The sequence below is a fragment of the Nerophis lumbriciformis genome, linkage group LG03 (assembly GCF_033978685.3).
Source record: "Nerophis lumbriciformis linkage group LG03, RoL_Nlum_v2.1, whole genome shotgun sequence".
NCBI classification, from domain to species: domain Eukaryota; kingdom Metazoa; phylum Chordata; class Actinopteri; order Syngnathiformes; family Syngnathidae; genus Nerophis; species Nerophis lumbriciformis.
In genome coordinates, this window is record NC_084550.2 from 8,782,264 (window position 1) to 8,796,907 (window position 14,644).

Below are 14,644 nucleotides of genomic sequence, written 5' to 3' on the forward strand. Positions count from 1 at the left end.
TGTGGACCCCAGGAAGACTAGTGGGTTGTTGTGGCAACCAGCTAATGGGGATCCTTAATAAAAAAAAATCCCAAAAAAAATCATAATGGCAAGTAAAAAAAAAAACACTATTTAGAATTTTGGACAGTTTACAGTGATTTTTTAATGTTTTAAAAATATGTTTTGCCTGGGAATGTGAAGCTGTCCGCCTTTAGCTAAAAAGCCTATTTATATTATGTCCAAGAATGGGTTAGTTATGCACATACTTGCCAACCTTGAGACCTCCGATTTCGGGAGGTGGGGGGTGGGGGCGTGGTCGGGGTGGGGCGGGGCGTGGCGTGGTTGGGGGCGTGGTTAAGAGGGGAGGGGTATATTGACAGCTAGAATTCACCAAGTCAAGTATTTCATACATATATATATATATTTATATATAGATATATAGATATCTAAATCCTAAAAATATGCAAACAAAACTGTGTTTAGATAATTGATACTTCAAACATGCATAAATAAATATTAAGGAATATAACATAACTTGGCTTCTGAGAGTTTCAAAATGTAATGAATAAAATGCTAAAGTTGTTGATAAACAAGCAATTATTTTAATAATTAAATATGGTCATTTTAAATGAATTATTATGATAATTTAAAATCAATTATTTCAAATATGTTTATTTTAATGTATAATTCTATGGCTGGATGTAATAAGGAGTCAGGAAAAAATACAAATAAAAATAAAATTAATTTTGATGTTTTTAGCAAAATATAGTAAACATGTATTTAGTTGGTTTTTTTTAAATTAATAAATATATTTATTTTTAGGTAAGATAAACACAATAATACAATTTATCTCTAGTCTGGATGATTTAGTTCTTGTCACCCTGTTGTCCTCCCGTCATGAAAAAAGGCTGTCCTCACTCAGGTCCGCATGGAACTGGAGGGGGCGTGGCTTCTAGCTCCGGCTTAAAATCGGGAGATTTTCGGGAGAATATTTGTCCCGGGAGGTTTTCAGGAGAGGCACTGAATTTCGGGAGTCTCCCGGAAAATTCGGGAGGGTTGGCAAGTATGGTTATGCATCAGTTTTTCCATGAAACATAACATTTAATGTTTACAATATATCTAATGTAATAGTAAATTATTATGCTCCGTTGCTCCAGAATCAACAGTGCCAAGTGAGTTTGACCCCACAGCAGATGCGTACCCCCAGCCATCCAATAGTGAGTGAGTGATGTAGACACTGGTTTGCTGTTTTGGTTTATTAGTGAACTGCTGTACCTCCAGCAGTGACTACACTAAGACATTAATCAACACCTTGGCTATTTCAATTACAAACCCAAAATCTATCTATCTATCTATCTATCTATCTATCTATCTATCTATCCAATTGCGGCTGTTTTCTCCTTACAACGACGAAGGGACTTCTTATCTAATGACCATACTTGCCAACCTTGAGACCTCCGAATTCGGGAGATGGGGGGCGGGGTGGGGTGGGCGGAGGCGGGGGCATGGTTGTTGAGATGGGTGGGGTTTAGTGATAGCAGGGGCTGTATATTGTAGCGTCCTGGAAGAGTTAGTGCTGCAAGGTGTTCTGGGTATTTGTTCTGTTGTGTTTATGTCGTGTTACGGTGCGGATGTTCTCCCAAAATGTGTTTGTCATTCTTGTTTGGTGTGGGTTCACAGTGTGGCGTATATTTGTAACATTGTTAAAGTTGTTTATATGGCCACCCTCAGTGTGACCTGTATGGCTGTTGACAAAGTATGTAAGCGTCAATATATACCTTGATGTTGCAGAAAAAAGACCATATATTTTTTTAACCGATTTCCGAACTCTAAATGGGTGAATTTTGGCGAATTAAACGCCTTTCTATTATTCGCTCTCGGAGCGATGACGTCACAACGTGACGTCACATCGGGAAGCAATCCGCCATTTTCTCAAACACATTACAAACACCAAGTCAAATCAAGCTCTGTTATTTTCCGTTTTTTTGACTGTTTTTCGTACCTTGGAGACATCATGCCTCGTCGGTGTGTTGTCGGAGGGTGTAACAACACGAACAGGGGCGGATTCAAGTTGCACCAGTGGCCCAAAGATGCGAAAGTGGCAAGAAATTGGACGTTTGTTCCGCACACTTTACCGACGAAAGCTATGCTACGACAGAGATGGCAAGAATGTGTGGATATCCTGCAACACTCAAAGCAGATGCATTTCCAACGATTAAGTCAAAGAAATCTGCCGCCAGACCCCCATTGAATCTGCCGGAGTGTGTGAGCAATTCAGGGACAAAGGACCTCGCTAGCACGGCAAGCAATGGCGGCAGTTTGTTCCCGCAGACGAACGAGCTAAACCCCCTGGATGTCTTGGCTCACACCGTCCCTTAAACTGGACCGATCAGCTTTCAGGAAAAGAGCGCGGATGAGGGTATGTCTACAGAATATATTAATTGATGAAAACTGGGCTGTCTGCACTCTCAAAGTGCATGTTGTTGCCAAATGTATTTCATATGCTGTAAACCTAGTTCATAGTTGTTAGTTTCCTTTAATGCCAAACAAACACATACCAATCGTTGGTTAGAAGGCGATCGCCGAATTCGTCCTCGCTTTCTGCCGTGTCGCTGGCTGTCGTGTCGTTTTCGTCGGTTTCGCTTGCATACGGTTCAAACCGATATGGCTCAATAGCTTCAGTTTCTTCTTCAATTTCGTTTTCGCTACCTGCCTCCACACTACAACCATCCGTTTCAATACATGCGTAATCTGTTGAATCGCTTAAGCCGCTGAAATCCGAGTCTGAATCCGAGCTAATGTCGCTATAGCTTGCTGTTCTATGCGCCATGTTTGTTTGTGTTGGCATCACTGTGTGACGTCACAGGAAAATGGACGGGTGTGATGGTTAAAATCAGGCACTTTGAAGCTTTTTTTAGGGATATTGCGTGATGGGTAAAATTTTGAAAAAAACTTCGAAAAATAAAATAAGCCACTGGGAACTGATTTTTAATGGTTTTAACCCTTCTGAAATTGTGATAATGTTCCCCTTTAATCGTAAAAAGGGGAAACACATTGGGTGTATTACACCGGGCACCGTCAAGTACACTAAAAAACAACAAAATGGAAGGTGGCAATGAATGAAGGGGAGTCGGGACCCAGGATTCCTAGCAATGGCCCTGAACAGAGGTGTGCACCCGGGAGGATGCGGGCAAGAGAAGCGCGGAGCCCGTGCTCACTTTCCACATTGACGCTCTAAGCACCAACAACAGCAATGCCCAGGACTTGGCTGTGGACTTCTGCTGCGGGAGGTGCATCCATCCTGGGGAAGTTGTCTTCCGTTTCGCCAGCCACTGGGAGTCAAAGGAAGGGATTCAAAGGCTGAATTTTGGGCCGATCCTCCGGCCCTTTGAGGCATGGGTGCAGTGGGGCCGACCCTCTGCCTGTCCACCTTCCACCTACTCAGTGGCCTAGTGGTTAGAGTGTCCGCCCTGAGATCGGTAGGTTGTGAGTTCAAACCCCGGCCGAGTCACACCAAAGACTATAAAAATGGGACCCGTTACCTCCCTGCTTGGCTCTCAGCATCAAAGGTTGGAATTGGGGGTTAAATCACCAAAAATTATTCCCAGACCCATCCCCTCACCTCCCAGGGGGTGATCAAGGGGATGGGTCAAATGCAGAGGACAAATTTCACCACACCTAGTGTGTGTGTGACAATCATTGGTACTTTAACTTTTTAACTTAACTTTTTTCCGTACTTTGATGGGGGTGTACCGTCACGATAAGTCATAACAAGTTTGGACTTTATATATGTTTCTGTGCTTTGTATTAATTATTCTCCAGCACTCTTATTTTAGTTACTTTACCTGTCTGCCTACCTCGCCCATCCCTGTCTGTCAATCTGGCAACACCTGTTCCGGCTTCTTTATATGCCAGCCTGGCCAAGAACAGGGCTGGATCATTTTTCTGTGTTAAAGTACGTGTTGATTTCCTAAGAAGTTTATTGTCTTGTGCACTTCCTACCCGCATGTGCCTTCTTTTTTTTTTTGGAATATACTTTTTACCTGTCCCACGCTTGCCGTCTCTGCATCTTGGGGTTCCAGACCGATAGGATGCAACAATTGTAAAGCATTTAGTAACTTTTTGTAGAGTTTAGCAGCACACTGCAAAAAGTCAGTGTTCAACAACAAGAAAAATAAATACAATTCATTTGAACTAAGCAAAATGATCTGCCAATAGAACAAGAAAATTTGGCTTGTCAAGACTTTCCAAAACAAATTAGCTAACCTCAATGAAACCAAAAATACCTTAAAATAAATATATTCTCACTAATAACAAGTGCACTTTTCTTGGTACAAAATAAAATTAGACCTTTTTGCTCAATATGTTGAAAAATATTCTTAAATTAAGTAAATGCTAGTGCCATTATCTCGGCATTACATTTCTTGAATCCAGCAAACTTCTACTAAAAACGGATTTATTGTTCTTAAAGGAAAGGCAACAAGGCATCCGCTTGTTACTCTCGGGGTCTCCTAGCCACTCAGGCAAATCATATGGTCTAAAGATGCATTTTTCCATGGATAACATGACATCATCGCCCCAAGTGCGTGCTCTTTCAGTCAATTAGTGCGCATATATACAGCCCGGCCCCCGGCCAAATTTTTTTTATTGTAATTTTGAAGAATTTATCTGAATGTGCATGAACTATTTCTGTTCAAAATTGTTTGAAATGTCACATTTAAATATTAACTGTCAGTTTACTGTACTGTGCCAACTGTACTACTATATGAGTACGTGTTTTCTATTGTTTCATTGAAAATAAAACAGCAAAGTCCATTTGGCTGTCATCTGTTTTAATTATGAGACACAATTGTGTCAAAGTCATGATTCTTTATTTCATGCTTGAAATAAGAAATGATTACTTTAAAAAAGTAGTTTTATACTTGTGAGTGTTGATGACACAGCTTTGCAACAGTTGATATTCTAGTTTCAAGCATGTTTTACTCAATATAGGTCATCAAATCTCAGCAACAAACTGTAATATCTTACTGAGATCATTTAGGACCAAAACCCTTAAAACAAGTAAAACACTCTAACATAAAATCTGCTTAGTGAGAAGAATTATCTTATCAGACAGAAAATAAGCAAATATCACCCTTATTTGAGATATTTCATCTTACTTACATTTCAGTTTTTCCAGTGCATGTTGTACTATTTACTAGTGTTTGGAAGCAGTTAGTGTTTAGAAGCATTTTGTAGGGTTCAGTAACATTTAGCAGCATTTTGGACAAGAAAAGTAGGGCATGTAATAATTTTGTAGTGAAAATTGACCTTTGACTTGGAAATGAGGGCGTTTCAGTGGCACTAGGAGCCTGTTTTTGGTCGTCCTGTTTTTTTGTTCCTTGTAATGCATCTTCAATATCCAGAAATGATTATTAAACTGAATGTAAAAAAATATATACTGTATTTTACGTAGTATAAGTCGCACCGGCCGAAAATGCATAATAAAGAAGGAAAAAACATGTATAAGTCGCACTGGAGTATAAGTCGCATTTTTTGGGGAAATGTATTTGATAAAAGCCAACACCAAGAATAGACATTTGAAAGGCAATTTAAAATAAATAAAGAATAGTGAACAACAGGCTGAATAAGTGTACGTTATATGAGGCATAAATAACCAACTAGTATGTTAACGTAACATATTATGGTAAGAGTCATTCAAATAACTATAACATATAGAACATGCTATACGTTTACCAAACAATCTGTCACTCCTAATCGCTAAATCCCATGAAATCTTATACGTCTAGTCTCTTACGTGAATGAGATAAATAATATTATTTGATATTTTACGGTAATGTGTTAATAATTTCACACATAAGTCGCTCCTGAGTATAAGTCGCACCCCCGGCCAAACTATGAAAAAAACTGCGACTTATAGTCCGAAAAATACGGTATTTGTCTTGTTCTTATACACTAGAGTATCTAGAAACTTGTTATATAAATGAAAAATATCATTATTAGCAAAAGCAGCCTCTAATGCTGTTTAACAAAGCATGTCAACAATACGAAAGGTCAGCCATTTTACCCCAAAACATTACTGTATGTACAGTTGATGAGAGGTCAGAGTATTAGGTACAAACAGTATGCAACCATGCTAGCTGTTTTAGTCCATTTTTGGGGGGATTCTCACTAAATTTTAAATAGGTAGCAGTTAGGATAGGGGTCGGCAACCAAAAATGTTGAAAGAGCCATATTGGACCAAAAATACAAAAACAAATTTGTCTGGAGCCGCAAAAAATTAAAAGCCATATTACATACAGATAGTGTGTCATGAGATATAAATTGAATTAAGAGGACTTAAAGGAAACTAAATGACCTCAAATATAGCTACAAATGAGGCATAATGATGCAATATGTACATATAGCTAGCCTAAATAGCATGTTAGCATCGATTAGCTTGCAGTCATGCAGTGACCAAATATGCCCAATTAGCACTCCCCACAAGTCAATAATATCAACAAAACGCACCTTTTTGTATTCACGCACAACATTAAAAGTTTGGTAGACAAAATGAGACAGAAAAAGAAGTGGCATAAAACACGTCCTAGAAAGTCGGAGAAAGTTATACAAACAAAATACGGTGAGTTCAAGGACCGCCAAAATTAGTAGGACAAAACGGCGCTCGCCAAATACTCGAATCAGTGAAGCATGTTTAATACAAACAGTGTGCTTTATAACAATTAGGGAGGTTTGTGTCATGTTTGTCCTCCTACAGAAACCATATTAAAACAAAAAATATATTTTTTCCCCTCATCTTTTTCCATTTTTCATACATTTTTGAAAAAGCTCCAGAGAGCCACGAGGGCGGCGCTAAAGAGCCGCATGCGGCTCTAGAGCCGCGGGTTGCCGACCCCCGAGTTAGGACTACAGTGTATATATACAGTCACCATCAAAAGTTGACATACACTTGTAAAGAACATAATGTCATGGCTGTCCTGAGTTTCCAATCATTTCTACAATTCTTATTTTTTTGTGATAGAATGATTGGAGCACATACTTGTTGGTCACAAAAAACATTCATGAAGTTTGCTTCTTTTATGAATTTATTATGGGTCTACTGAAAATGTGAGCAAATCTACTGGGTCAAAAGTATACATACAGCAATGTTCATATTTGCTTCCATGTCCCTTGGCAAGTTTCACTGCAATAAGGCACTTTTGGTAGCCATCCACAAGCTTCTGCTTGAATTTTTTCGACCACCCCTCTTGACAAAATTGGTGCAGTTCAGCTAAATGTGTTAGTTTTCTGACATGGACTTGTTTCTTCAGCATTGTCCACACGTTTAAGTCAGGACTTTGGGAAGGCCATTCTAAAACCTTCATTCTAGTCTGATTTAGCCATTCCTTTACCACGTTTGACGTGTGTTTGGGGTCATTGTCCTGTTGGAACACCCAACTGCGCCCAAGACCCAAATTCCGGGCTGAGGATTTTAGGTAGTCCTGAACAATTTGGAGGAAATCCTCCTTTTTCATTGTCCCATTTACTCTCTGTAAAGCACCAGTTCCATCCATCCATCCATCCATCCATTTTCTACCGCTTGTCCCTTTTGGGGTCGCGGGGGGTGCTGGAGCCTATCTCTGCTGCATTCGGGCGGAAGGCGGGGTACACCCTGGACAAGTCACCACCTCATCGCAGGGCCAACACAGATAGACAGACAACATTCACACTCACATTCACACACTAGGGCCCATTTAGTGTTGCCAATCAACCTATCCCCAGGTGCATGTTTTTGGAGGTGGGAGGAAGCCGGAGTACCCGGGGAGAGTCACGGGCAGAACATGCAAACTCCACACAGAAAGATCCCGAGCCCGGGATTGAACCCAGGACTACACAGGACCTTTGTATTGTGAGGCACATGCACTAACCCCTGTTCCACCGTTCCATTGGCAGCAAAACAGGCCCAGAGCATACAAACCCCGTTTCCATATGAGTTGGGAAATTGTGTTAGATGTAAATATAAACGGAATACAATGATTTGCAAATCATTTTCAACATATATTCAGTTGAATATGCTACAAAGACAACATATTTGATGTTCAAACTGATAAACTTATTTTTTTGTTGTTGCAAATAATCATTAACTTTAGAATTTGATGCCAGCAACACGTGACAAAGAAGTTGGGAAAGGTGGCAATAAATACTGATAAAGTTGAGGAATGCTCATCAAACACTTATTTGGAACATCCCACAGGTGTGCAGGCTAATTGGGAACAGGTGGGTGCCATGATTGGGTATAAAAACAGCTTCCCAAAAAATGCTCGGTCTTTCACAAGAAAGGATGGGGCGAGGTACACCCCTTTGTCCACAACTGCGTGAGCAAATAGTCAAACAGTTTAAGAACAACGTTTCTCAAAGTGCAATTGCAAGAAATGTAGGGATTTCAACATCTACGGTCCATAATATCATCAAAAGGTTCAGAGAATCTGGAGAAATCACTCCACGTAAGCGGCATGGCCAGAAACCAACATTGAATGACCGTGACCTTCGATCAAAAACCGACATCAATCTCTAAAGGATATCACCACATGGGTTCAGGAATACTTCAGAAAACCACTGTCACTAAATACAGTTTGTCGCTACATCTGTAAGTGCAAGTTAAAGCTTTACTATGCAAAGCGAAAGCCATTTATCAACAACACCCAGAAACGTTGCCGGCTTCTCTGGGCCCGAGATCATCTAAGATGGACTCATGCAAAGTGGAAAAGTGTTCTGAGGTCTGACGAGTCCACATTTCAAATTGTTTTCGGAATTATTCGACATCGTGTCATCCGGACCAAAGGGGAAGCGAACCATCCAGACTGTTATCGACGCAAAGTTCAAAAGCCAGCATCTGTGATGGTATGGGGGTGCGTTAGTGCCCAAGGCATGGGTAACTTACACATCTGTGAAGGCACCATTAATGCTGAAAGGTACATACAGGTTTTGGAACAACATTTGCTGCCATCTAAGCACCGTCTTTTTCATGCTTATTTCAGCAAGACAATGCCAAGCCACATTCAGCACGTGTTACAACAGCGTGGCTTCGTAAAAAAAAAAAGAGTGCGGGTACTTTCCTGGCCCGCCTGCAGTCCAGACCTGTCTCCCATCGAAAATGTGTGGCGCATTATGAAGCGTAAAATACGACAGCGGAGACCCCCGGACTGTTGAACGACTGAAGCTCTACATAAAACAAGAATGGGAAAAAATTCCACTTTCAAAGCTTCAACAATTAGTTTCCTCAGTTCGTTTATTGAGTGTTGTTAAAAGAAAAGGTGATGTAACACAGTGGTGAACATGCCCTTTCCCAACTACTTTGGCACGTGTTGCAGCCATGAAATTCTAAGTTAATTATTATTTGCAAAAAAAAAATAAAGTGTATAAGTTTGAACATCAAATATCTTCAGGGTCCTTGAGGGTGCACGGGAGTTTGCCCAACCAGTCTACATGTGTTTTGTGGACTTGGAGAAGGCATTCGACCGTGTCCCTCGGGAAGTCCTGTGGGGAGTGCTGAGAGAGTATGGGGTATCGGACTGTCTGATTGTGGCAGTCCGCTCCCTGTATGATCAGTGTCAGAGCTTGGTCCGCATGCCGGTAGTAAGTCGGACACGTTTCCAGTGAGGGTTGGACTCCGCCAGGGCTGCCCTTTGTCACCGATTCTGTTCATAACTTTTATGGACAGAATTTCTAGGCGCAGTCAAGGCGTTGAGGGGATCTGGTTTGGTGGCTGCAGGATTAGGTCTCTGCTTTTTGCAGATGATGTGGTCCTGATGGCTTCATCTGGCCAAGATCTTCAGCTCTCACTGGATCGGTTCGCAGCTGAGTGTGAAGCGACTGGGATGAGAATCAGCACCTCCAAGTCCGAGTCCATGGTTCTCGCCCGGAAAAGGGTGGAGTGCCTTCTCCGGGTTGGGGAGGAGATCTTGCCCCAAGTGGAGGAGTTCAAGTACCTCGGAGTCTTGTTCACGAGTGAGGGAAGAGTGGATCGTGAGATCGACAGGCGGATCGGTGCGGCGTCTTCAGTAATGCGGACGCTGTATCGATCCGTTGTGGTGAAGAAGGAGCTGAGCCGGAAGGCAAAGCTCTCAATTTACCGGTAGATCTACGTTCCCATCCTCACCTATGGTCATGAGCTTTGGGTGATGAACGAAAGGACAAGATCACGGGTACAAGCGGCCGAAATGAGTTTCCTCCGCCGGGTGGCGGGGCTCTCCCTTAGAGATAGGGTGAGAAGCTCTGCCATCCGGGGGGAGCTCAAAGTAAAGCCGCTGCTCCTCCACATCGAGAGGAGCCAGATGAGGTGGTTCGGGCATCTGGTCAGGATGCCACCCGAACGCCTCCCTAGGGAGGTGTTTAGGGCACGTCCGACCGGTAGGAGGCCGCGGGGAAGACCCAGGACACGTTGGGAAGACTATGTCTCCCGGCTGGCCTGGGAACGCCTCGGGGTCCCACAGGAAGAGCTGGACGAAGTGGCTGGGGAGAGGGAAGTCTGGGCTTCCCTGCTTAGGCTGCTGCCCCCGCGACCCGACCTCGGATAAGCGGAAGAAGATGGATGGATGGATGGATCAAATATCTTGTCTTTGTAGTGCATTCAACTGAATATGGGTTGAAAAGGATTTGCAAATCATTGTATTCCGTTTATATTTACATCTAACACAATCTCCCAACTCATATGGAAACGGGTTTTGTAATACTACCCAGGGCCGGCCCGTGGCATAGGCCATATAGGCAAATGCTAAGGGCGCCGTCCATCAGGGGGCGCCATGCCAGTGCCACAAATGTTGGAGAAAAAAAAAAAGAAAAAAAAGTTGTTACTATTATTTCTAAATACAAAAAATAATCTCACGTTAATTAAAATGCAAAGTAAAGCCTATTTAATAGAAATATTATTTGTTACAACATTACGCCACCCCTCCTCCTCACGCACGGTGCGCCCCCTCCCTTCCCGTATCATGACTCTTTTTGGACGTCACCACATCAAAAAATCAACACAAGATGTCAAAACGGCCAAAACTGTCAGGTGCCCAGGGAAGAAAAAAAGAGAAAAGAAGAGGAGAAACGAGAAAAGACAGAGGTAGCAGGTAGGTAACGTTAGCCTACATGAAATTATTGGTCTGTTACAGAATGTGATAGTAACCTGGCTTTTTAGCATTAAGCTAATGTTACATGATTCGGCAATTGCCAATCAATAAATAGCTAGTTCTGTTTTAACGTCGGGTTAATATTGTGGAGGGGGCTAAATTGTTATGGAAAATAATAATGTAACGTTAGGTAATTACAATACTCCCACCTTACATTCCTCAGGGACATTTGTATTAGATCTTTTAAGCAGGTGTTTTTTGTTTACATTATTGCCTTCTGGTTAGCTAATGTTTGCCCTGCAGGTAATAGTCACTTTTCCACCCCTTTATATATTAGGTATACCGGTAGTTGTAAGTAAAAAAAAAAGGTCAAAGACAAAGCTATTCGGGTTCTTGTGAGTATATACACTTCACTGCCGATGTGGGGGGGCGCCACCTAAAATCTTGCCTAGGGCGCCAGATTGATTAGGGCCGGGCCTGATACTACCACCACCATGCTTGACGGTAGTCGTGGTGTTCCTGGGATTAAAGGCCTCACCTTTTCGCCTCCAAACATATTGCTGGGTATTGTGGTCAATTTTTGTTTCAGACAGCCATGACATTATGTTCTTTACAAGTGTATGTAAACTTTTGGTCGCGACTGTATTATATTGTAGCAATGCCTATCTTGCTGGATGCTAGCTTTAGCATTTATTTTTAAATGTAATTATTAAAGCAACTGCCCATTGAAGCAAAATGTAACCATGCAGATTGCTAGCTGTTAGCATGCTAGCTATTAGCAGGTAGCATATCCATTTGTATTTAACCATGTAATATAAACAATATCATACTCTCATGTTAATGATTATATATTCATATATTTTTGATGTTTTATTCGTACTAATATTACGACTTAATACTACATTAAATAATGATATTTTTTGGAGCATTTCCTACTCACCCAGGTGCCTTTTCCACAGGGAAACTGATTGAGACAGAGACGACTAATATGTTTGTCCAAAACGACCGAAAGCGCCATGGAGCTTATCCTCTTGGACTGCGCTGACTCCTTCCCGTTTGCTGGCTGCGTTTGTCACCCGAGGCGTCCATGGTTCCGAAACGGACTCTTGGTCTCCTCGCCTCCCGGGGTCGAGGCTCCTTGTTGGGCCTGGGTTGCTTGGCAACAGTCGGGGTTTTCTCCAGCAACTGTGTGTCAAGTGTCTCTGGACGGGCCACAGCTGCATTGTCATCGCCGAGCAAGAAAGAAGACTCGAAATACTTTAGTTGGATGCATTTCTACCATCAATATTTGTACTCTTGAAGTGATACTTGGCTTGTATTCGCAGTTAGCATGTTGTACATAATACCCTGCATAGCTTTGTACAGGCAGTGTTTCATCATCTTCATGTCATCACCAACTCATCATCAAAGACCTTCTTCTTCCTCACTAAAATGTACTAAACCAACAAAACATTATTCGAGGGGAGAGAAAAATTAAGGAGCAGAATTTAAGGAGAAATAAACTCTGAAGGGTGACTTCAATCATTCATGACATGCCTCACGTACAACGTTCTGGTAAAACTGCAGCCATGACACTACTTTTACTACTGAAGGCTTTTTATTTTTTTAAGATTTTAATGTGTCAACTCCAGCAATGTTTTGATAAAATATAAAATTAGATTAAAAAATGTTTAAAAAAATGAAGGTGAAAATAAATATGAAAATGGACATAGAAATACAAATTTAAAACTTTTTATTTTATTTTATTCAAAAATAAAATAAAAATAAAAACTGAATACAATACCACACCATGCAATACATTAATTATTCAATTAAATACAATAAAATAAACCAAAAATATAATTTAATTTAATTTAATCTGATTTATAAATACAACAAATAAAACAAAGAAAATCCAAAAAAATACAACCATTAATTACTTTAATGAAAATGTTAGTAAAAAGAAACACCACAATTTAATTTGTTTTTATCTTAATTGAGGTGGTTGGACATATTGGGTATGTTATTCCATTTGAACTTGAGTAATCAGATCTGGTTTGGCGTGTTAAATAAAATAAAAAAATAAGATAAAAATATAAATGTAAGTGAAAATAATTATGAAAATGAACATAGACAAAACCAAATATTTACATTTTATTTTATTCATAAATAAAATTTTAAAAAAAAATGGAATACAATACCACACAATACAATACATTAATTATTCAATCAATCAATCAATCTTTATTTATATAGCCCTAAATCACAAGTGTCTCAAAGGGCTGCACAAGCCACAACGACATCCTCGGTACAAAGCCCACATTCAATTCAATTAAATAAACAAAATATATAATTTAATTTAATCTGATTTATAAATACAACAAATAAAACAAAGAAAATCCCCAAAAATACAACCATTAATTACTTTAATGAAAATGTTAGTAATAAGACCACATTTTTGAATTTTTGTTTTTATTTCTAATGTGTTTCAATTGGTGTGCTGTTAGAAAAAAAAAAAAAGAAACACCACAATTTCATTTGATTTTATCTTAATTGAGGTGGTTGGACATATTGCGTATGTTATTCCATTTGAACTTGAGTAATCAGATCTGGTTTGGCGTGTTAAATAAAATAAAAAAATAAGATAAAAAAATAAATGTAAGTGAAAATAATTATGAAAATGAACATAGACAAAACCAAACATTTACATTTTATTTTATTCATAAATAAAAAAAATAAAAAAATGGAATACAATACCACACAATACAATACATTAATTATTCAATTAAATTAAATTAAATAAACAAAAAATATAATTTAATTTAATCTGATTTATAAATACAACAAATAAAACAAAGAAAATCCCCCAAAATACAACCATTAATTACTTTAATGAAAATGTTAGTAATAGGACCAAATTTTTGAATTTTTGTTTTTATTTCTAATGTGATTCCATTGGTGTGCTGTTATAAAAAAAAAAAAAAGAAACACCACAATTTCATTTGATTTTATCTTAATTGAGGTGGTTGGACATATTGCGTATGTTATTCCATTTGAACTTGAGTAATCGGATCTGGTTTGGCGTGTTAAATAAAATAAAAAAATAAGATAAAAATATAAATGTGAGTGAAAATAATTATGAAAATGAACATAGACAAAACCAAACATTTACATTTTATTTTATTCATAAATAAAATTTTAAAAAAATGTAATACAATACCACACAATACAATACATTAATTATTCAATTAAATTAAATTAAATAAACAAAAAATATAATTTAATTTAATCTGATTTATAAATACAACAAATAAAACAAAGAAAATCCCCCAAAATACAACCATTAATTACTTTAATGAAAATGTTAGTAATAGGACCAAATTTTTGAATTTTTGTTTTTATTTCTAATGTGATTCCATTGGTGTGCTGTTATAAAAAAAAAAAAAAGAAAAGAAACACCACAATTTCATTTGATTTTATCTTAATTGAGGTGGTTGGACATATTGCGTATGTTATTCCATTTGAACTTGAGTAATCAGATCTGGTTTGGCGTGTTAAATAAAATAAAAAAATAAGATAAAAATATA

At 39.1% G+C, this 14,644-nt stretch overlaps 1 protein-coding gene across 1 annotated transcript in view; it reads right to left on the reverse strand.

Moving 5' to 3' along the window:
- LOC133578604 (leucine-rich repeat-containing protein 43-like) overlaps positions 1–12,443 on the reverse strand; it is a 62,362-nt gene extending 49,919 nt beyond the window's left edge. The window contains exon 1 of the mRNA XM_061933057.1: positions 12,019–12,443. Coding sequence (XP_061789041.1) covers positions 12,019–12,096 — 78 coding nt within the window. The 5' untranslated portion in view covers positions 12,097–12,443. The remainder of the gene's footprint in view (positions 1–12,018) is intronic.
- Between the last annotated feature and the right edge of the window lie 2,201 nt (positions 12,444–14,644).